This window comes from Stegostoma tigrinum, chromosome 24, assembly GCF_030684315.1.
Source record: "Stegostoma tigrinum isolate sSteTig4 chromosome 24, sSteTig4.hap1, whole genome shotgun sequence".
In the NCBI taxonomy this organism is placed as follows: domain Eukaryota; kingdom Metazoa; phylum Chordata; class Chondrichthyes; order Orectolobiformes; family Stegostomatidae; genus Stegostoma; species Stegostoma tigrinum.
In genome coordinates this window covers 7,358,061-7,380,265 of record NC_081377.1, presented here as the reverse complement: position 1 = coordinate 7,380,265, position 22,205 = coordinate 7,358,061, and the positions used below count along the sequence as shown (strand labels likewise).

The 22,205-nt window shown below is 40.2% G+C and overlaps 1 protein-coding gene across 6 annotated transcripts in view; it reads right to left on the bottom strand.

The window, feature by feature from the left end:
- inpp5b (inositol polyphosphate-5-phosphatase B) overlaps positions 1 to 22,205 on the bottom strand; it is a 172,061-nt gene that overhangs the window by 64,052 nt on the left and 85,804 nt on the right. For 4 of the 6 annotated variants that reach the window (XM_048558256.2, XM_048558257.2, XM_048558258.2 and 1 more), the window contains 6 exons: positions 17,879 to 17,969; positions 16,110 to 16,178; positions 11,756 to 11,926; positions 8,892 to 8,993; positions 7,610 to 7,724; positions 4,485 to 4,601 (listed from right to left, as the gene is read on the bottom strand). In XM_048558256.2, coding sequence (XP_048414213.1) covers positions 4,485 to 4,601; positions 7,610 to 7,724; positions 8,892 to 8,993; positions 11,756 to 11,926; positions 16,110 to 16,178; positions 17,879 to 17,969 — 665 coding nt within the window. Of the gene's footprint in view, positions 1 to 4,484; positions 4,602 to 7,609; positions 7,725 to 8,891; positions 8,994 to 11,755; positions 11,927 to 15,697; positions 15,714 to 16,109; positions 16,179 to 17,878; positions 17,970 to 21,557; positions 21,577 to 22,205 lie in introns of those variants that run through there. The other 2 variants (XM_048558260.2, XM_059654258.1) reach the window with 2 other exon arrangements.

The following is a 22,205-nucleotide window of genomic DNA, read 5'->3' as shown; positions in this document are numbered from 1 at the left end:
ACAGGGAGAACTAGCTATTGGAAACAGAACTGCCTCAAAAGGTAGAAGACAGGTAGTGGTGTTGGAAAGTTCCTTATCTGACTAGAGGCCTGTGCCATCAGTGTGCCACAAGGATCAGTGCTGAGTCCACTGCTTTCCGTCATTTATATAAATAATGTGGATGTAAACATGGGAGGTGTGGTCAGGAGTTTGCAGATGACACCAAAATTGGAGGTGTAGTGGACAGCGAAGAGGGTTTCCTCAGAGTACAACAGGATCTTGATCAGATGGGCCAATGAGCCGGAGTGGCAAGTGGAGGTTAATTTAGATAAATGTGAGGTGCTGCATTTTGGAAAGGCAAATCAGGGCAGGACCTATGCACTTAATGGTGAGGTCCTGGGGAGTTTTGCTAAACAAAGAGGCGATAGAGTGCAAGTTCATAGTTCCTTGAAAGCAGAATCACAGGTAGACAGGATAGGTTTAAAGTGAGAGGGGAAAGATTTAAAAGGGACCTACAAGGCAAATTTTTTTCACAGAAGGTGGTGCGCATATGGAATGAGATGCCAGAAGAAGTCATGGAGGCTTGTACAATTACAACATTTAAAAAGCATCTGATTGGGTATATGAATAGGAAGGGTTTAGAGGTATATGGGCCAAATGTTGGTAAATAGGATTAGATTTATTTAGGATATTAGATTGGCATGGACGAGTTGGACTGAAGGGTCTGTTTCTATGCTGTATATCTCTATAACTCTAAGTGAAGGTGGGGTCGGGTGGTTCACCTGCAGAGGACCCATTCCACTATTTGTTATTTATAAAAAGTATTTGGATGAGAATACAGGAAACATGGTTATGAAGTTTGTATATCACAGCAAAATTGGTGGTTTAGTGGACAGTGAAGAAGGTCATCTAAGAGTACAACAGGATTTTGATCAGCTAGGCCAATGGGCCGAGGAGTGACAGATAGAGTTTAATTTAGATAAATGTGAGGTGTTGCAATTTGGTAAGACAAAACCAGGGCAGGGCTTGTTAACGGTAGGACCCTGAGGTGTGTTGTCAAACAGAGAAAGCTGAGGGTTCAGGTTCACAGTTCCTCGAAAGTGGCACAGTAGGTGGACTGGGTGGTGAAAAAAGTCTTTGGTACACTTGCCTTCAAAGGTCAGAGCAGTGAATATAGGAGTTAGGATGTCATATTGCAGCTGTACAGGACTCAGGTAAGGCTGCTTTTGGAGTATTGTGTACAGTTCTAGTTGCCCTTCTATAGAAAGCATGTTATTAAACTGGGTAGGGTGCAGAAAAGATTTAAAAGGATGTCACCAGGACTGGAGGGTTTCAGTTACCAGGAGACGCTGGATAGGCTGCAACTTCTTTTCCCTGGAGTGTAAGATGTTGAGAGGTGACTTTATAGAGATTTATAAAATCGTGAGAAGCACTGATAAGCTATAAGCTGAATAGTCTTTTCACTAGGCCAGGTGAGTCCAAAACTAGACGGTATATGCTAAGGTGATAGGGGAAAGATTTCAAAGAGATCTGAGGGGCAACTTTTTCAACAGAGTTTGGTACATATATGGAATGAACTATCAGAAGAAATAGTAGAGGCAGGTACAATTACGATATATAAAAGGCATTTACTCAGGTACATAAACAGGAAATGTATGGCACGCAAATGAGAGTAGTTTCGTTTGGGAAAGCTAGTTGGCATGGATAAGTTGGACTGAAGGATCTATTTCAGTGCGATGACTGGAAAGAAGTGGTAGAGACCATTGTGTCCATTACTCCACTTGTTCTTTACCTTCCCTGGGAGAGTTTATCCAGCCCCGTGTCAGCAATATTGTCAGGTTTGTCCCTGAATCAGGTGAGAGAGGTATTCTTGACCTGCTGTCACTTTTATTACCGACTCCCACTCCACAGCACCCCAAACAGATGAAGCAACTCAATATGGTTTGACATCCTGTATTTGTGTGCAGTATTAGATTCTCCACTCATTAATATATTAATAACAACTGAGACATCCTCAGCAGGCGAGGGGACTCTAGTGCTATGCATGCATCATCAGACGAAGGGCAGGTAAATTAGTCCAGACGTTACACATAATCTGTTCTCCAACGGAGTTCCTTTGCTAATACTGATGTGAATCATTCAAATGATTTTCAAAATGGGTACAACAAAACAAGTGTCTGCTTAAATCCAAAAATGCATATTAATATATTACCCAATTAAAGATACATTTGAAATTTCAAACTTTTTATTTCTGCATCAGTTCATCTGTACTGCTGCAATGAAATAAAAGTGACCACATTGACGGATTGTTAGTCATGTTATGCTGCATTACAAGACTGTGCTCCAGCCACTAATAAAACCTGTCATCACTCGCATCTGTCAGTGAACAGCCTGTTTCTCACTGCCACCTGCTCGTAGGGAGAATTACAGGTTCTACACCTGCAAGCACATAATTTGATACTGAGTGTCCTGCAGTTTCTAAAAGACTGTATTGTTATTACTTTACAACACTGCCTGTAAAGTTAAGACAAATATGGAGGTAAATAAGTAGAACCTCCTGTTATATATCTCTAAATATTACACTGGCACTACCACTGAACTGCATCTTGTGTCAGAGCACCTTGAAAAAAGCAGCACTTACAACCAGGTTCACCTTAACAGAGGTCCAAGAATGTACTCGTGCTTTATTAACTGCCCCTACTGTGCTAAAATATACTTCCACTTTGAATTTCCGAAGTACAGTTAAAACAGGAAGTTTCATAATTGTTAAAATGCAGAAACTTTTTCACGTTTAAAAATATTCCTAAGAACTCCAGATCCTGGAAATCAGAAACAGTGACAGAAATTGCTGGGAAAACTCAGCAGGTCCAGCAGCATCTGTGTAGAGAAAGCAGAGTTTCAGGTCCAGTGGCCGTTAGAACTGAAATCTCCAGAGTGAGTTTTCCCAGCAATTTCTGTTTTTATTTCTTAGCTTGCATTATTTCCTCTATATGACTGTCTGTAACTTGACTAGCCTCAACACTCCCAACAGAGAACAGTTAAAAAAAACATTTAGCATTGTAGGCCTTGATGCAGAGAAACACAACTTTAGGTAGTACAGCCTATCTCTTGACATAAGAATAAGTTCAGTCAGGATGGAAAAACACACAAGATGCACTATTGGACATTGCTGTAATGTTGTTACTCCAGTTTCTTAAAGGCAATCATGTCCATTATGAAATGACATTTTTCCTCTGACAACTTATTTCCAGACTCCTCTCCTATAGCACTGCCCTGCCATACATTTGCCCTGCCCATGGGAACAAGCTGAAAATCTGTCTCAGACCTTGGGTCAAGATTATAAGTTCAAAAAAAGGCTGTTCACTCTTCTACCGTGTCAATCTGATGGTGGTTAATTTGGATGCCAATTCCAATGATGTTCCATATCCCTTGAACTAGGGTCTATTGATTTCAACTCTGAAGATCTTAATTCTTCTCCAGCACATGCAACCGCCTATTCTGCATTTCCACAAGTGAAAAAGTGCTTCTTGATGTCCCACCTTAATGATTTAAGATTATTCCCCATTGCTCATGGTTCTTCCCCAAGAGGAAACAGTTTATCTGTATCTGTTCTCTTAATTTCTTTTTATTGTAAAGACCTTGATTAGTGTGCTTCTTAGCCACTTGAACTCAAAAGAATCACTGAGTCCTTACAGTGAAGGAAGAGGCCACTCAGCCCATTGAGTCCACTCCAAACAACATCTCAGCTACACCTGGCTCTCCAATCTATCCCTGTAACCTCACATAACATAATTTTAGGCAATCCGTTATCATAGCATAATAATTTAAGTCTGGGCATCAATACAGCAAATTTGTGCTCCTGACAATTGAGGCCCAAAACTAAAAACATATGCAGTGAAACATGTTACTAGCAAGGGAGGTGTAGAGAGAAGGTTCACCAGGTTGCTTCCAGGGATGAGGGGGTTATCCTATGAAGAAGGGGTGAGTAAATTGTGCCAGCGTATTCTCTGGAATATAGAATAAGAGGTAATTTAGTTAAAACATACAGAATTACAAAGAGGTTTAAAGGCCTACTTAAAGATTGTTTTTTCGAGCTGGGAGATACTATACATAGCATCTTGGTTATGGAGACTAAGGAGCGGAGAAACACCTTCAAATGTAAAGGGTTGTGAATCTTTCTAATTCTGTATCCCAGGGTTTATGAATGCTCTATTGTTAAATATATTTTAGATTGAAAGAGAAGGCCAGTCACACATTGAATTACCAGGGCTACTGCTGCCTCCATTTTTGCTCTCCTTGGGTATGACCAAGGCTTTATACAACTGAGGTAACAAATTCATTCCACTGTATTCTAACTACCTAGAACAGAGGTTGAATATCTATAATTTTGGCAATTTCTGATTTACCTAAGGAATTGTTACCCTTACAATCTAGTTGACTTGTATGAGATTGTACCACTCATAGGCAATAAGTTGTCTCAATATTTTTTTTCCAATCTTTCTTACCATTCTTCCCATGATGCCTGTTCCAACCGTTTCCACTTCCACTTCTGTCACATATGCGGCATGTTCTTTCTTCACAAACAACATGAGCATCATTCCAACCAGTCGGACAAGCTTGATCTGAAACCAAAATTCTATTTTACTGTGGTTTCGAAAGTACATCTTCACAGCAATGATTTATGGCCACCATTTAACTGCTTCACTAGAACTTGAGCCTTTGTATATCATATTTGTCACAACTTAGAGTTAAATTAAATCTCTTTTAGTTGTTCTCAGAAATGCTTGTGTCATGAAAACTCAGGAGTAGAAACTAACTCCATTATATTTCGTGATTCTAATCATTACTGTGGGGAAGTGCTCCTGTGGATATTAAAGAACTAGATGGTGTTTGGTCCCAATATCAGTTTCCCAGCTTATTTTAAGTCAATATAGTGCAGTGGTTATATTTCTTAACATGTAATCCTGAGCCCCTGGCCCATTAGGAAACAAAGACTTGCATTTATACAACATTCTTCACACTACCAGTTAGCTTAAACTGTTTTGCTAACAGTTAAGTACCTTCTGAAGTGTGGGCACTGTTGTAAAATATAGAAATCTTGGCCAAAAAGTGCTCAGCAAAATTCAATAAATGTTTTTATTACCAGATAACTGGTTTTATTAATGCTAATTGAGGGTAAAATATTAGGGAGTACACCTGGGATGCATTCCATTCTTCGAAATAGAGCCATTGGATTCTGTTACATCCATCTAAGCAGGATGATGGAGCTTTGGCTATAATACGTCTTCTGAAAGATAGTATTTCCAACATTGCTTCCTTAGCGTAGCACTGGACTGTCAGTTCTGATATTTGTGCTCGATTCGTGGAGGCGACTTAAACCCAGAACTGCATAGTTCACAGATATCAACGAAACAACAACTGACACAATAATATCGAGAACATAAACTCAAATTTTGCCATGGATGTTATAGAATTTGCACCCAGTTTAAAAAACATGCAATTCAATGGAAACTGGCCAAGTGACCATTGGATTGTTACAAGAACTCAAGATGGTTTACTAATACCCTGGGAAAAGGAAGCTTACCATTCTTACCATCTGACTCCAGTTCCCCATCAACACGGTTGACTGACAATTAACTTGCAAAGTAGTCTAGCAAGCCACCTTACTGAAGAAATGTCAAGTTGGACTTGAAATGTTAACTCTGTTTCTCTCTCTAAGATGCTGTCACAGCTGCTGGCTTTCTTCAGCATTCTTTGTGCTTGTTAGCAGAGGAATGCCACATCTTCACAACTGCACCCCATTAACAGTCCCCAGCTACAGGAAACCGATGAGGGAAATAGGTTAAAATGCCAGTTATCTCTGTTAAGGTTGTCATGACAAGAACTTCAGACCCCATCTTTTTTCCCGAGAAGTTGAAACAAAATGCCTGCTCTTTCCATGTCCTCAAATTATACGCCAGATTTAAAATTTAGGAATCCAAGTACCGTTCTCTATTGTTTCAGCCACTTCATTACCTTCGGCACTTAACTGAAGTTATATAAATATTGGGGTTTAAACTGTGATAAAGTAATCAAGAGTTTTAGAAAGAGATCAAGTGCCATCTCAACCATATCTAGCAAAGAATGTTAAAACCAATTCTCTATTAACCAAATACAAAACAAAGCAATAGATTGAGTGGCATACAGGGCACTAATTTGGAGGACTAAAAGGGGCCATTAAATGACTTTGGTGACAGGATTAAGGAAATCCCCACAGAGGTTACACATATATAAGGAGCAAGAGGTAGCTCGGGGGAAGGGCAAGTCGAGTCAAGGACAAAGGAGGGAATTTATGCGTGGAGCCAGAGGAAGTGGGTGACACCCTTTTGAATTGGTATTCATAAAGGAGAAGGACATGATGTGCCCTCCAGAGAGAAATGCAGATATTCTCAGGCACGTCAATGTATAAAAGCTGCGGGGTGTTTTAAAAAACATCAAGGTAGGCAAGTCCTGAGGACATAATGGGATCCCCAGAATCCGAGATTGCTGATGGAGGTGGGTGAGGAAATTGCTGCAGCCTTGTACTAAATATTTGAATCCTCGTTAGTCACAAGACAGGTTCCAAGTGACTGGAGGAGATTCTCAGGGATGGGGCTAACTCTCGTTTGTAAAAATATGGACTCATTAGAGATAGACACCATGGCTTTGTGTGGGAAGGTTGTTTCTTTCAACACTGATTGAGTTTTTTGAGGAAGTGACAAAGATGATTGATGTCTATATGAACTTGAACAAGGCCTTTGACAAGGACCCTCATGGCAGGCTGATACAAAAGGTGAAGTGACTTGGGATTTGCCGTGAACTGGTAAGATGGATACACAACTGGCTTAGTCAAAAAAGGCAGACAGTAGTGTGCTTTTCTGACTGGAGATCTATGGCCAGTGGTGGTCTGCAGAGATCAGTGTTGGGACCCCTGCTATTCGTAATACATGTAAATGATTTGGAAGAGCATGTACGTGGTCTGATCAGTTAAGTTTGCACATGACACAAAGGCTAGGGGAGCTACGGACACTGAGGAGGATTGACAGAGGATAAAGCAGTACAGACCTGCTGGGCTTTTCCAGCAACTTATGCTTTTGTTCCTGATTTACTGCATCTGCAATTCTTTCGTTTTTTTTAAATAGAGGATAAAGCAAGGTATGGTGGGCTGGAGACTTAGGCAGAGAAGTGGCAGGTGGAGTTTAATCTGTGCAAATGAGAGGTGATGCATTTTGGAAAATCTAATACAGGAGGGAAGTATATAGCAAGTGGCAGAACCCTTAGTAGCATTAACCCAAATGTGTGCTTCTGGCATGCCATGGTAGCAGTGAAATATATGTGAGCTGTTTGATCAAGGTACCATTATAACCAGGTCAAATCCTATTCTCGTCCAAGATCCGCACATTTTGCTCCCACTATCCAACTACTGTTGGACTGGGAGCTAGAAGTCTTTGATGATTCTGTATCTTAGACCAGGTTCACAGTTCAACTATGCTGTCCCACAGTTGCCCTGGGTAACCAACCAAATGAAAAGAATTCAAGATCAAACCACTACAGCGGTTCCTCACAATTTAATGTCAGTTAAAACACACTTACAAGGATGCAATAAATTTACCTTTGCATATGTAGCTGAAGGATGAAGACTTTCAGAAACAGCCACGAACCACTCCTCCTCCTTTGGTGTATCATTAAAAAGGAATGTTTCTTTACTCAGGTCAATTTCCTGAAAACTTTTAAAAGTGAATAAATTCTGATTACCCTGATCTTAATCAGAAATACAACTGGAAATACAATTCAAACACAATTCTTTGAAACAGGTTTGGGAAGTAAACTATCAACAAGGCTTCAATTTTCACTAGCTTCCAACCAATTCTTTCAGTCACAACTGAGAAACAAACAACATTATGAGTTCAGATGTACTGGGCCTGCTACATCTGTGTTTTCACGGTCATACCAAAACAGCACTGTGTGCTGAAGCAGCACTTACACAACAGTGAGTTCAGAGAGCTGTGGATGCTCAGTCAATTGTTCAAATATGTTCAAGATTGACAGGTTTTTGGATACCAAGGGAATCAAGCAATATTGGAACAGTGCTTGAAGTGCAGCTGATCAATGCTTCATCTTACTGAATGCTTGAAGTGACTCGAGGGGCAACTATTCTCACCTACTATTTTTCATGCCCTTAAAAACTTGATGTTAGTGCAAAGTTTTGGAGTTGAAATGATTTTTAGCGTTCAGCAACAAGACAATATCAATGATCAATATTTCATTATCTTGAGTTGTCTGCACAGAGCTCACTCTTTTTAAAAAAAAGTTATTTTCGACTCATTATGCATAGGAAGGCATTCTGCTACAACATCTGTGCAAGTTTGCTACAAGTCCCACTTGCCTATTTTTTTCACTACAATCCTGTAAAAACCTTCCTTTTTAAAATATAAGCCAATTCTCAAGGGGCTCTTGTGGCACTGCAGTAGTGTCCCTGTCTCTGAGCCAGAAAAACTGTGCTAAAGTCTCATATGCTCCAGAGGTAGGTGACATTATGTCTAAACTCGTTGATTAAAGATATGTATAGCTAGTCCCCTTTTGGATTATACCATTGAATTTGGCCTTCAGACAGCCCTTCAGACAGTATATTCCAGTTCTGAATGCAAGCAAAAGAAAAAGCAGTGCCTAGTTAGCGACTAGCTCTGTGCATATTCATTCTAAGTCAGGGTTTCTAGTTTGTGTATTAAAATTCAGCTGGCAAAAATTCATCTACCCTCCTTCCCACGCCTGGATCTCTTGGACTCTTTGGGAGCAGTACGTCATTTACACTTCAATAATGGCGATAATGGTATTTTGTTTGACATACTGAATGATTTCAAAATAAAGATTGAGTACTGTTGTCAGATACATACCCAATACAGTAGATATCAGGTGGTTCAAAATCATAGCTCAGCCAAGGCTTCAGATCCTCCTTGGGAGACTTGCCATTCACATTGTATGTCCCTGCAAAAATCCTATGTGACAAAAAATACTTTTTTCAACACAAAGCGCAGAATTAGAACAATGCAAAAGGTACATAATCCATTTGCTGTTTGGGAAAAATGATGCCATTAGCCCAGACAGAGAAAGAAATCAGTTGGAAGTAATTTACAATTACAGCCTGTCATAGTGAACACATAAGACGTATACCTTATGGATGTGAGTTTGCTCGCTGAGCTGGAAGGATCGTTTTCAGACGTTTCATCACCATTCTACGTAACATCATCAGTGAGCCTCCGGTGAAGCGCTGGTGTTATGGCCCGCTTTCTATTTATCTGTTTAGGTTTCCTTGGGTTGGCGATGTCATTTCCTGCATTGGTGATGTCATTTCCTGTTCTTTTTCTCAGGGGGTGGTAGATGGGCTCCAAATCAATGTGTTTGTTGATGGAATTCCGGTTGGAATGCCATGCTTCTAGCAATTCTCGTGCGTGTCTCTGTTTGGCTTGTCCTAGGATGGATGTGTTGTCCCAATCAAAGTGCTGTCCTTCCACATCTGTGTGTAAGGATACAAGTGATAGTGGTCCTTGTCTTTTTGTGGCTAGTTGATGTTCATGTATCCTGGTGGCTAGCTTTCTGCCTGTTTGTCCAAAGTAGTGTTTGTCACAGTTCTTGCAAGGTATTTTGTAAATGACGTTCGTTTTGCTTGTTGTCTATATAGGGCTTTTTAAGTTCATTAGCTGCTGTTTTAGTGTGTTGGTGATTTTGTGGGCTACCATGATGCCAAGAGGTCTGAGTAGTCTGGCAGTCATTTCCGAAATGTCTTTGATGTAGGGGAGAGTGGTTATGGTTTCTGGGCCCGTTTTGTCTGTTTGTTTGCGTTTGTTGCTGAGAAATCAGCGGACGGTGTTCATTGGGTACCCATTCTTTTTGAATACGCTGTCTAGGTGATTTTCCTCTGCTCTGCGTAGTTCCTCTGTGCTGCAGTGTGTGGTGGCTCGTTGGAATAATGTTCTAATGCAGCTTTGTTTGTGGGTGTTGGGATGGTTGCTCCTGTAGTTCAGTATTTGGTCCGTATGTGTTGTTTTCCTGTAGACGCTGGTTTGAAGTTCCCCATTGGCTGTTCGCTCTACTGTGACATCTAGGAATGGCAGTTTGTTGTTGTATTCCTCCTCTTTTGTGAATGTTATGCCAGTAAAGGGTATTATTGATGGTCTTGAAGGTTTCCTCTAATTTGTTTTGTTTAGTGATGCCAAAGGTGTCAGCCACGTAGCGGACCCAAAGTTTGGGTTGGATGATTGGCAGAGCTGTTTGTTCGAGTCTCTGCATTATTGCCTCTGCTAAGAACCCTGATATCGGAGATCCCATGGGTGTTCCGTTGGTTTATCTGTAGGTTTTGTTATTGAAAGTGAAGTGGGTGGTGAGGCATAGGTCCACTAGCTTGATGATGTTGTCCTTGCTGATGAGGTTGGTGGTGTCTGATGTATATGTCTTCGGTTCTTCTAATAGTGTCGTCAGTGTTTCTTTGGCCAGGTTGATGTTGATGGATGTGAACAGGGCTGTTACGTCCAAGGAGACAATTATTTCATCCTCTTCTATCTTGGTGTCTTTGATGGTGTTCAGGAATTCTTGAGTTGAGTGAATGGAGTGGCACGAGTCTTCTACTAGGTGTTTTAGTCTTTGGTGTAGTTATTGATTGGGACAACACATCCATCCTAGGACAAGCCAAACAGAGACATGCACGAGAATTCCTAGAAGCATGGCATTCCAACCGGAACTCCATCAACAAACACATTGAATTGGAGCCCTTCTACCATCCCCTGAGAAAAAGAACAGGAGTTGACATCACCAACGCAGGAAATGACATCACCAACCCAAGGAAACCTAAACAGATAAACAGAAAGCGGGACATAACACCAGAGCTTCACCGGAGGCTCATTGATGATATTACGTAGAATGGTGGCGAAACGTCTGAAAACGAACCTTCCAGCTCGGCGAGCAAAATCACATCCAGAACCTTAACCTGAGCTACAAATCTTCTCAAAACTCACGTATCCGTTACTCTGCAATTAGTCTTATATGCTCACATCAGTAACAGCAGTGATATAAAAACCAGAAGAACTGCGGTTGCTGTAAATCTGGAAAACAAGCAGAAGTTGCTGGAAAAACTCAGCAGGTCTGGCAGCATCTGTGAAGAAACAAGTCAGAGTTAATCAGAGTCTGAGAAGGGGCTACCAAACCTGAAACAGTAGTGATATCTCAGCTACAAGAATAAAACCAAGTGAAGGGATAGATAAATTGAAAAAAAGTGATCTTCAAAGCACACCAGTTCCTCATCAGACTCTGTTTTTATAAACTAAGTAACATTTGATAAGCACACATAAATACTAAATGAGCTACAGCTAGGTCTACAGACTTCAGATACAGACAGTTTAGGGGGAGAAGAAAGAAACTTCCTTGGAAAAGCTGCCCTTGTGTGATCGACAAGCTGATTTTTAACTGCTGGTTGATAATGCAAGTGATTGGAAGCAGATACTGACCCACAATGGAGATGGAGGGTAATGATCCCCAGAACTAAGGCAAGTGATTGGATTGAAAGTTGGAAAAGGGTTCTGCTTAGGTTGAGGGCTAGAAAAGCCACGAAAGAGAATAGTTGAGGCTGAGATTGCAGACACGTATCTGCCTCGCATCTGTTTGGTGTTGCAGGGTGCACACATTCAACATTTAAACAGCTAATGCTGTACTCCTATTTCTCAAGATAAAACTGGTTCCAACAACATAGTTGTGCATTTAAACTAACCTATAGTTTCTGATGTAAGTGTATTTCTCTTCTTGCTTCAGCAGCTCTGATTTGATCAGATTGTCCCGCAGGCCAAACTGTGGCATTGTGAGGATTTGCGCTTTACTTGTCGGCAAGATGTCAGCTTTGCGGACCATATCATCAGTTATATCAGGTTTCATTTTCTCAGGCCTTGAAACACAAATAAAACATTTTTACCATCTTATGTACATCACAATATGGCATAGTAACACTGAGGTAAAATAGTGAATCTACATAAAGCCCATGAAACCACATTTGGAATTCTTGTATCATTCAGACGCCGTGCTGTTGAACTAAGTTGTGACAAGAGAAAAGGTACAGCATATAAAGATATTCTCAAATGTGAGCAAATACAGATTTAACAAAATACTTCAAAGATTGAGGCTTCTAACTTCAACAGCAGAAATGACAGCATGAGTAGGTAGAAATGGGCTACTTTCAGAGATGGAACATGGCTATGAAATTAAATGCAAGAAATTACAGCTGGGGATGCAAAAATTATTTTTCTATACAAAAGGATGTGAGGCAATGAAATGAATGCTGAAACAAGGAGGGAAAGTTTGCTGAAGGAAAAGGGAATCAAACAGAAATAGATGCATAAAAGGCTCATCAAATTATTGATGTGGAACAGAAACATGAACACAGTCTGGCTGACCTGAATAGCCTGTTTGCACAGTGGAATCCCATACAATCTCCTATGGTAATAACAATACATCCCTTGCCACTTAAAAACTCATTCTTGATGATCACAAGATGGCCATGACAGCGATATGGGTAAACAGGCAATGACAACTTTTCTATAATTGGAGATATGCCCTGTTCAAACTGCTAATGGTAGTGTAGCAATCATCAGTAAATCACATCTTGGTCCGTCTCCCTTTCACACTTTACATCTTATTTCATTCTTCACAACTCACATTTAAAATCCTTGTTTCATATTGCCAAGGCAAATATCACTCCAAATTCCTCCATAGTGGCTTTGTCTCCTCGGCCTCTGTATTGGACAACTTTTCATTATCGGGGTTTTCAAGCCACTATCTCAATTCTCTCATTCTCACTCTGACTTTAGCACCCTTCTTTCCTCCCTAAACTGCTCCATTCAGATAAAAGTCTCCCACCCATATTCACAGCTACCCCTTCAATCTCGGCACCTCACACCTCATTACCCTTGTCATGAATACTAGTGTAGCATAATCTCTGATCCTTCATTAGATCACTTTCCTCTCAACTTCCCATGGCCCAGTCCACTTCTTTTCAGTGTCCCACCCCGGAAAAAACTCTTCTGTCCAAGTCACTTACTTGTTGAACATTCAAGCTCCCAACTAAGCTTCCACCACCCTAGTCCAAGACCTCTTAATGTTTTCTGGTTGGACAATGCTGCACTTATCTAGTTACATTTATAAACATTTATACAGTTTAATAATATGATCAATAAAAATGTTTTATTTTCTCCCTGATACATTGTACCTTCCTTCATTCATAGAGTCATATAGCATAGAAACAGACCCTTCAATCCAAATTGTCCATGCCGGCTGTTTTCCCAAACCAAACTAGTCCCAGCTGCATGCATTTGGCCCATGAATTAATCCAAATGTCTTTTAAATGTCCTAACTGTACCTGCATTCACCACTTTCTCTGGAAGTTCATTCCAGACATTAACCACTTGCTGTGCAAAAAAGTTGCCCTCATGTCCTTTTCAAATCTTTTTCCTCCCACCTTAAAAATATGAGCCCGAGTTTTGATCACCTCTACCTTAGAGAAAAGATCTTTGCTATTCACCTTAACTATGCCCCTCGCCATCGCAAGAATTTCTTGAACAAGCTGTGTTTGCCAAGACTCCAGAAACAATTGTGTATTACTACAGTCTTGACCACGTGTGCCAGAACATCACAGCAACATATTTTGGAATATTCTAATCCTTAACATTTTTGCCTTCAAGAATATCTTCAATGGTCAGAAAGTTTTCTTTCAAGTAAACCTCTACACAGAAATAAATTGCTTTTGCCCTGAGGTGAGCAGTGAATGAATGCTTTGAATTAATTCGAGGTATAAACATTTAGACATTATTATTAGCAATTACTATGTTAACTTATTATTGCATTCTCATTGAATAAGCCTTGTTTTGACAACAAACCCATGTTTGCACTCAAAAACTGGTTGATAGAACTTTTCATTCAAAGCTTGATATAGAAAAGAGATTTAATCAGCCAAAATGGTAATCTGGAAACATATTATTTTATCTTGTGACCTGTGTAGTAGTGGGCTAGGGCAACAGTGCACTCTTCTAGCCTTGGTCATAACAACATGCAAGGCTGAACGGATGCATTCTACCTTCCAAAAACTTGACATCGTGCAAAGTTTTATGCTCAGATCCTGCACACTCATCACTCTTGTGCTTGCCAACTATATTGAGGTGTTGCCTAGACACGAACCAGTCACAGAATTCTCCTTGATGTTTTAAAATCACTTCAAGGCCTCACCCCTCTATGTCTCGAACCTTCTCCATTCCTACTTCCTCCCTCAACCCCAATCTGTGAACTTTGCAAATTCCAACCTATTGAGCATTTCCATTTTTAATCACTACTGACAGACATGCCTAGACTCTAAGCTCTGGAATTGTCTCCTGTCTTACTATCTCTTTTTCCCTCATTGGAGCCACTTCCTAAAATCTGACCACTTTTGATCATTTAGCCTAATATTTCCTTACACGGCCCAGTTTTGTTCCATATTGTACTTTGAACCACCTGGGGATGTTTTATTAGGTGCTGTATAAATGAAGCTGTTCTTGTCAGAAGTAAATGGGACTGGTAAAAATTAGGTAACACCACGATTCAGACTCTAGTCTTGTATAATTCTCGTAACTGTAGTGCAGAATACACCAAAGACCACCTTATCTGTACAATAACTTCCTCCAAGGTCTCGTTGAAGAAAAAGGCAGATGATGGATAATGTGAATACATAACTAGTTAAAAGGAACGTGTCAGTGAATGCAGTAACTTATGTAAGAGACTTTCAGGAACACTGGGACAGCCCTCTCTTACACGTCATTCTTGACAACTGTAAAAGGTCTATCATGTGTTGCTTTGACAGAGGGAAAGAATTGCAGTTATGTCTTTCACAATCACACAATGTCATTACAGCTAATTAAGTACTTTTCAAATATAACCTGTGTTGCAATGCAGGAAAATTTACCAGCCAATCTAAGGACAGAAGATCCCACAAACAGTAATAAGATAATCACCACATAATCTGTTTTGTTGAGTAATAAACTGTCTAGAGAAGTATCATTTGGTTTCTTTCAAATAACAAAATTAATCTACTCAAACTGTTTGATATATAAAACCTATTTGTCACAGGTGAAAGCTCTATAAATATTTTGATTTGCCAAATGCAAGTTAATACCCGAGTATTCAGCCATTTCTATAGTTCAGTTACTCAACAGCTCAGAAGGTTCCTATGCTGAAATTCAAGCAACTAATAGATTTAAAGCACTCATAATGGATTCCTACCAGGTTCATTTTTAAAACACAGGCAAAAACAAGTGTGAAAACATTGCTGCTGTCGTTATTATGAAAAGAAAGCAAGAGGTTATCAGGCCATTTCCTATAGTGTAGAGGGAAGGGTACTGAAAGTGAAAATCATTCAAATTAGTATTGCCAATATATATTTCATGGCAGACCAATCATTTGAATAACATGTTGCACGCTTCTGGCACAAGTACACACACAAGCTCTAGTCTAATTTACACGAAACAAGTTATGAAGTGGAATCTTTCAGTAAAATGATGTTGCACATTTACCTGTTGTTACTCCCTTCCAGTTAAAATTTCCTGACAAAATCTTCTACATGAAATGCCTTCTTTAATATTCCTCTAAAGGATATTTGGCTTTGCAAAGGCTGAGTTGATAAGTGCACACTTACTGTAGAACTTAGCTATTTCATAATGAGAAGCCCCACCTTGTCTGGAATACTTCTATCTGCACTGCTGGTGCAGAGCAGGTTAAAGAACAGGACAGCTTTGCAGTATTTAAATTAACACAGCAGATGTGACCACAAGGGAATCACAATGCATGTTTTTGCATGTTGTTTTTAACTAATGCTTTACATGGTAAGGTGACACCCTTCTGTCACCCTTCTTTGTGCAAATTTTACAAAAAGTAAAAAGGAAGAAAATGTACCAAATGAGGAAAAAATACATCACTGCAATAACAATATGTCAAGTAAACAAATCAGAATGGTATTTCAGAACAGTTTAAAATTAAACCTTCAAGAGAAAGCAACACAAATATCTTAATTATAATCAAACCCACAGCTCTTCTTTGTTCTCACATACTTTGTTGCAGGAGGACGTGCAGGGCAGCTTGTGGAGGCATCAGAGCATGTTTCTAGGCCAGACGAATGTCTATGAACAGTAGTAAAATGCTGTTAAAATAGCGTCATGAGCTTAATATTACAGCCTGTATTTTATATGATATGGAATCAGTGTAAATGCTGATCATAATTGCATTAAATTAATTATTGTGCTTACAGAATAATTATGGCTTTATCCAATTTAGTCATCATTAAAATAAATACAATATCAATCAGCTAACCCCCGAACAAGCTAACTTGTGGACCTAGGTTTTCAAACACAGTGGAAGCCCCAAGTCAGTCAGGCAATTCAATTTAATTGTTTAACTTACATCATTAAAATCCTAACTGTAATTTTCACAACTTTACTGGAAAGACTATGCCAATAATCTTGCTCCACTGTTCGAAAAGCTGTTGCAAAATGCACATATGTATTAAATCCTAACGAGAATACCAAAATGACCAATTTGTCTGACTGACTGCTACTTAGGTCAAAAGCAATTCATAACTGGTTGCGTCAGTAACAATACAAAAATCTGTAATTATTGTAATATATTTTAATTTCAAACACACACACACACACAATTACCATCAATGTATACAAAAGACAAATGTTTTAACACACATTCCATGGATGGATACAAAAAGCAAATTAAACAAAAATTGTGAAGATCAAAAGTTCAGACTGCAGGTGGAAAATTATTTTCCTCTCACAGTCCTTTTGATTTTTGCAATGATAATACACTGTAGTCTGGAGGGTGAAGGTGTTCTTTGATTTGATGGTTGATTTGATGAATTTAGGTCTTTTGTTGCATGAATTCTTTTTTTTAAGTTTTCTTGTTTTTCCTGTTCCTTTTCTCATACAGAAAGAGAGAGAGACAAGGAGAGGCAGAAACCAACAGAGGGAGAAAAAATAAGAGATAGAGAGGGGAATGACGATGTTCCTGTCGGTAAGCTCTGAATGGTCTTTCCCACTCTACTCCTGTTGGCACTTCATGCTTTTTAACACACTGCAGCTTAAAAAAATGAAAGGACTGCTGTCAGGGAGAATTTCATGAACTCATAAGATTTTTAGTGCCGTTCATTCACAAAAATAGTATCTCCTCATTTACAAACATCCGATTTACAAATGCTTGTAATTACAAATGCAATCCCATGCAGGGGTATAATTTTAAAGGTCCATCATACAAATAATCCCTTTAATTATAAATGGATACTTTATGTTGTCCTGCACTGGGCTCTAACCTGCGTACAAAACTGACTTGTAAATGACTTCAATAATGGAACTTGTTCACTACCTTGGGGCTGCTTGTACTCTATCTTACTGCTTCAAGAAGCAACAGTGCATTCCACAGCTCAACAACTGAGATAACACGGTGCAGAGTTGGATGAACACAGCAGGCCATGCAACATCAGAGGAGCAGGAAAGCTGATGTTTCGGGTCTAGGCCCTTCTTCAGAAAATGAACATTTTCTGAAGAACGGTCTAGGCCTGAAATGTCAACCTTCCTGCTCCTCTGATGCTCCTTGGCCTGCTATGTTCATCCAGCTCGACACCTTGTTATCTCAGATTCTCCAGCATCTGCAGTTCCTACTATCTCCGAAACAGCTCAATAACTTCCAAGTTTCAAAACTCTCCTGGTTTTCCAGAAATAGCAGTTCAACTTCTATTTCAGTGTATAATTCAAAAAGGCTGCAAAAATACATGGTCTCTTCCATAATTAAACTAATTGTACGATATCACATAGCTTACCTTCCTGCAGTTGGATCAACACAGCCAGATTCACACACACGACTGTCCCTCTCTTTACCACCATGTTCGATTGCTAACAGATCAGAATCGCCTGGAATCAAACAAAAAATGCATGGTCACACAAAAGAAAGCATCAACAGAATGGTTCAATAACTCACAACTGACTGAGCTAGCCGAGTCCTAAAGGAAATGGCTGCTGAATTAAAACTGCATCAGGTATTGAGGGATCCAACAAGAGGGAAAATTGCTAACTGACCTCATCCGTACCAAACTACTCGTCCCAGGTGCATCTGTCCATGACAACAGCAGTAAGGCAGAACACTACATACTATATAAGGTCCCATCTTCACATTGACGACACCCTACATCATGCTGCGTGACACTACCACTACGCTCAAAGTAGTAGTGTTTAAACAGATCTAGCAACTCAAAAGGCATCCACGAAATGCTGTGGGCCATCAGCAACAAAAGAACTGTATTCAACTGCAATTTGTAACCTCATGATCTGGCATTTTCCCCACTCTAACAGTACCATCAAATAGGGAGATCAATCCTAGATCAACGTAATGTGCAGGAGGAGCAGCACTGGGTATACCTATAGATGATATGTAAACCTGATGGAGCTAAAACATAGAGGAAGGAATATGCAATGGATCTAAGTGATTCCATAACAACAGAGCAGATCTAAATTATTGTTGTTAAGCTGAAATCTTGTACATCCAGTCATGAATAGTAGTGGACAACTCATGGGAGGAGACAACTCCACAAATATCCCCATCCTCAACGATGGGGAACCCAGCACATCAGTTAAAAAAGAACAAGGGTGAAGTATTTTTATCTGCCTTCAACCAGAAGATTATCTATCTCAGCTTCTTCCCAAGGTCCCAGCGTCACAGATGCCTGCCATCAGCCAATTTGATTCATTCCCCATGATATGAAGAAATGGCTGGAGGTAATGGTTACTGAAAGGGTCCCTAACAACATTCTGCTTATTGAAGATTGTGTTTCAGGACATGAGCACACCTAGCTTCACTGCTCCAGTACAGTTTCAACACTGGCATCTATCCAACAATATGCAAAGCTATTGAGGTACGTCCAGGACTCAAAAAGCAGGACAAATCCAACTCTGCCAATTACTACTACTCTTGATCATCAACAAAGCGTTGGAAAGGATGACTGACTTTTTTTATTCACTCACTGGATGAAGGCATCGCTGGCTAGGCAGCATTTATTGCCCATCCCTAATTGCCCAGAGGGCAGTTAGAGTCAACCACATTGCGATGGGTCTGGAGTCAAATGCAGGCCAAACCAGGTAAGAATGGCAGTTTCCTTCTTGAAGGACAATAGTGAACCAGATAGGTTTTCCCAACAAAGGGCAATGGATTCATGGTCATCATTAGACTCTTAATTTCAGATATTTATAGAACTCAAATTCCACCATCTGCCATGCCGGGTTCAAACCTAGGTCTCCAGACGACTACTGGGGTTTAACACCCCAGCAATAATACCACCAGGCCATCACCTCCCCTGCCATCAAGTAGTACTTACAAAGGAACAGCCTGCACACTTATGGCAGTTTGAGTCCTTTCAGAGTTACTCACTTCATTACAACCATGGTTCAAATATAGACAAGGAGCTGAATTCCAGGAGTGAGGTGAAAGTGACTGCACTGGATATAAAGGCTGCACTTAACCTCACAAAACTGGATGCAAAGGAAATTGAGGGGGAAAAAATTCTCCATCAGTTGAAGTCATACCAAGCACCAACGAAGATGGATGAGACTGTTCAGGGGTCAATCATTTCAGCTCCAGGATACCTCGGCAGAATTTCCACAAGAGTCGTGTCTTAAATCATCGTAGCTTTCCCTCCATCGTAAAGTCAGAGGTAGGGAGTGCTGTTGATGACTGCACAATGTTCAGCACTTCTCAGATAACGAAGCAGTCTAATTCTATATGCAAAATCCGGACAAAATCCAGACTTAGGCTGAGACAGAGCAATTAAAAGTATTACCAAGCACAAGGACCAGATAATGGCCATTTCCAAAAAAGAGAATCTAACCATCACTCTTGACATTCAATGGCATTATCATTATTGAATGCCATGTCATCATCATCATGTGGGTTACCACGGAACAGAATGTGAACTGGGCCAGCCATACTTCATTACAGCAGCTGCACAGCAGGTTGCAGTTTAGAAATTTTAGATGAATAACTCACTTCCTGTGGCCTCAGTACATGTACACCATCTAGAAAACAAAAGTCAGGAGTATGAGTACATTCCATTTGCCTGGAAGGAGCCAGCTTTGACCACACTCACAAAGTTGGACACCTTCCAGAACAAGCAGTTCATTGAATGGCATTTCATCCACCAACCTCACCATCCATTCTTTTCACCACCCATGCACCATAGTTGCAGTGTCCACCATCAACAAGATGCACAAGATCCACACATCTCTGTTCCTTTGACAGCAGTTTTCAAAGCACAACCTGAAGGGCAATAGCTGCATGGGGACACCACTACCTGAAAGTTCCACTCCAGGCCACACACCGTGGAACTATGTTGCTGTTCATTGTCGCTGGGCTAACATTCTGCAACTCTTTTTCCAATAGAAGTTGGTGTTCGTTCACCCTGTGGACCCAGTGGTTGAAAAAGGCAGCTCATCAGCACCTTTTCCAGTGAAACTGGGCAACACGTTGGCTCAGTGCTTGGCATTGTTGCCTCACAGTGCCAGGGACTCACGTTCAATTCCAGTCTCAAGCGACTGTCTGTGTGGAGTTTGCACATTCACCCCATGTCTGCATGGGTTTCCTCCGGGTGCTCTGGTTTCCTTCCACAGTCCAAAGAAGTGCAGGGTAGGTGGACTGGCCAGGCTAAATTGCCCATAGTGCTCAGGGAGATGTAGATTAGGTGGGGTGCTCTGAGGTTTGGTGGGGACTTGTTGGGCCGAAGGGCCTGTTTCCACACCACATCTATATCGATTCTAAATGCTGATGCCCACAGCCCACGAATTAATTAAACAAAGTGTTAGAGATTACTTCAATTCTTCTGAAACACATCAAAAAATTTATAAAGGGTGCAGCAAAAGGGAGAATAAAAAATGCTTACAACAGCAGTAGTAAAGTTGAACAAGTAGCTGAGAAACTCAAATGAGGAACCTGCTATGGGACCTGATATTAATAGACAAGCAGGGGAAGCTGGACTGCAAAGGCATCATTAACCAGCTTTACCATGTTCTCGTCTAGCATTCTCACAACTTTCTTCACACCCAAATCACTTACTGACCCATCAGGTATAGGCACTGGACCCCTCTTCAAGTCCAGGGCACTGAAATGTATGGGACAGAAGTATGAACCTAACCACAGGGAACTCTGAAAATAAATTCAACATATTTGTAAATCTGTGAATTAGAATCAGGAAAAATAAATCAAAAAGCAAGAAAGCTGTTGGATTACTGTAAAAATTGGAACAGTTCTCTTAAACCCTTCAGGGAAGAGAACCTTCTAAGGACTGAAACAACTGAAATATTTCACTCGTGGCTATTTAGTACCATAGACATTGATTAATTTAACAATGGCCATTTCAAAAACAGTAATGCAAAATCAAATCAATAACTCAGGCTAAGGAATAAACTTAGGACAGGAATAAAAATAAGCAAATTCTTCATCAGCTCAGTACTTACTGGGAGCAGCAATAGCAGCAATGGCAGTGATGGCAGCAGCAGCAGCAGTGGCAGCAACACCAGCAGAAAAATACGTACAAAGTATTGTTGAGTGAATAGGTGGTGCACAAGCAGGGCTAGACAGCAGTAGGAAAGTACTATTAGTTAAGAACTGGGAGTGAACCGCCAGCACACGTGCAATGCTATTTCTATGCAAAATGATAGCAAGGAGACAAAAAGAAGCTCAGGTGTAACATATATATTATACTTTGCAGGATGCACTACAGCCAAATATATTACAGTACTGATAATTATTGAATACTAACTTCCAACATCTGGTTTTTAAACTTTATATTTTTCATGGATTAAAACAGTTTTCAAAATGAAAATTGCCTTGACCTACAACAGCTACAGTGATCCTCCGAGCACAGATTGAGGCAAACATTGAATGACCACTATGGAATAAATCAAGCTGACTGCATTAAAAGTAACACTGTTATCTAAAGGCTTTAAAACCAGACATCTGAGTTAGCATCAAGAAATTTGCATGTCCTGTTCAGTTCACACTTGTGTGATAATTTTACATATTGAGAGGTGAGAGATTGGCCATCCAATTCACCAACTTGAAAAAGACAATGGCCCAAGATTCTGAAATATACAATGAACTGT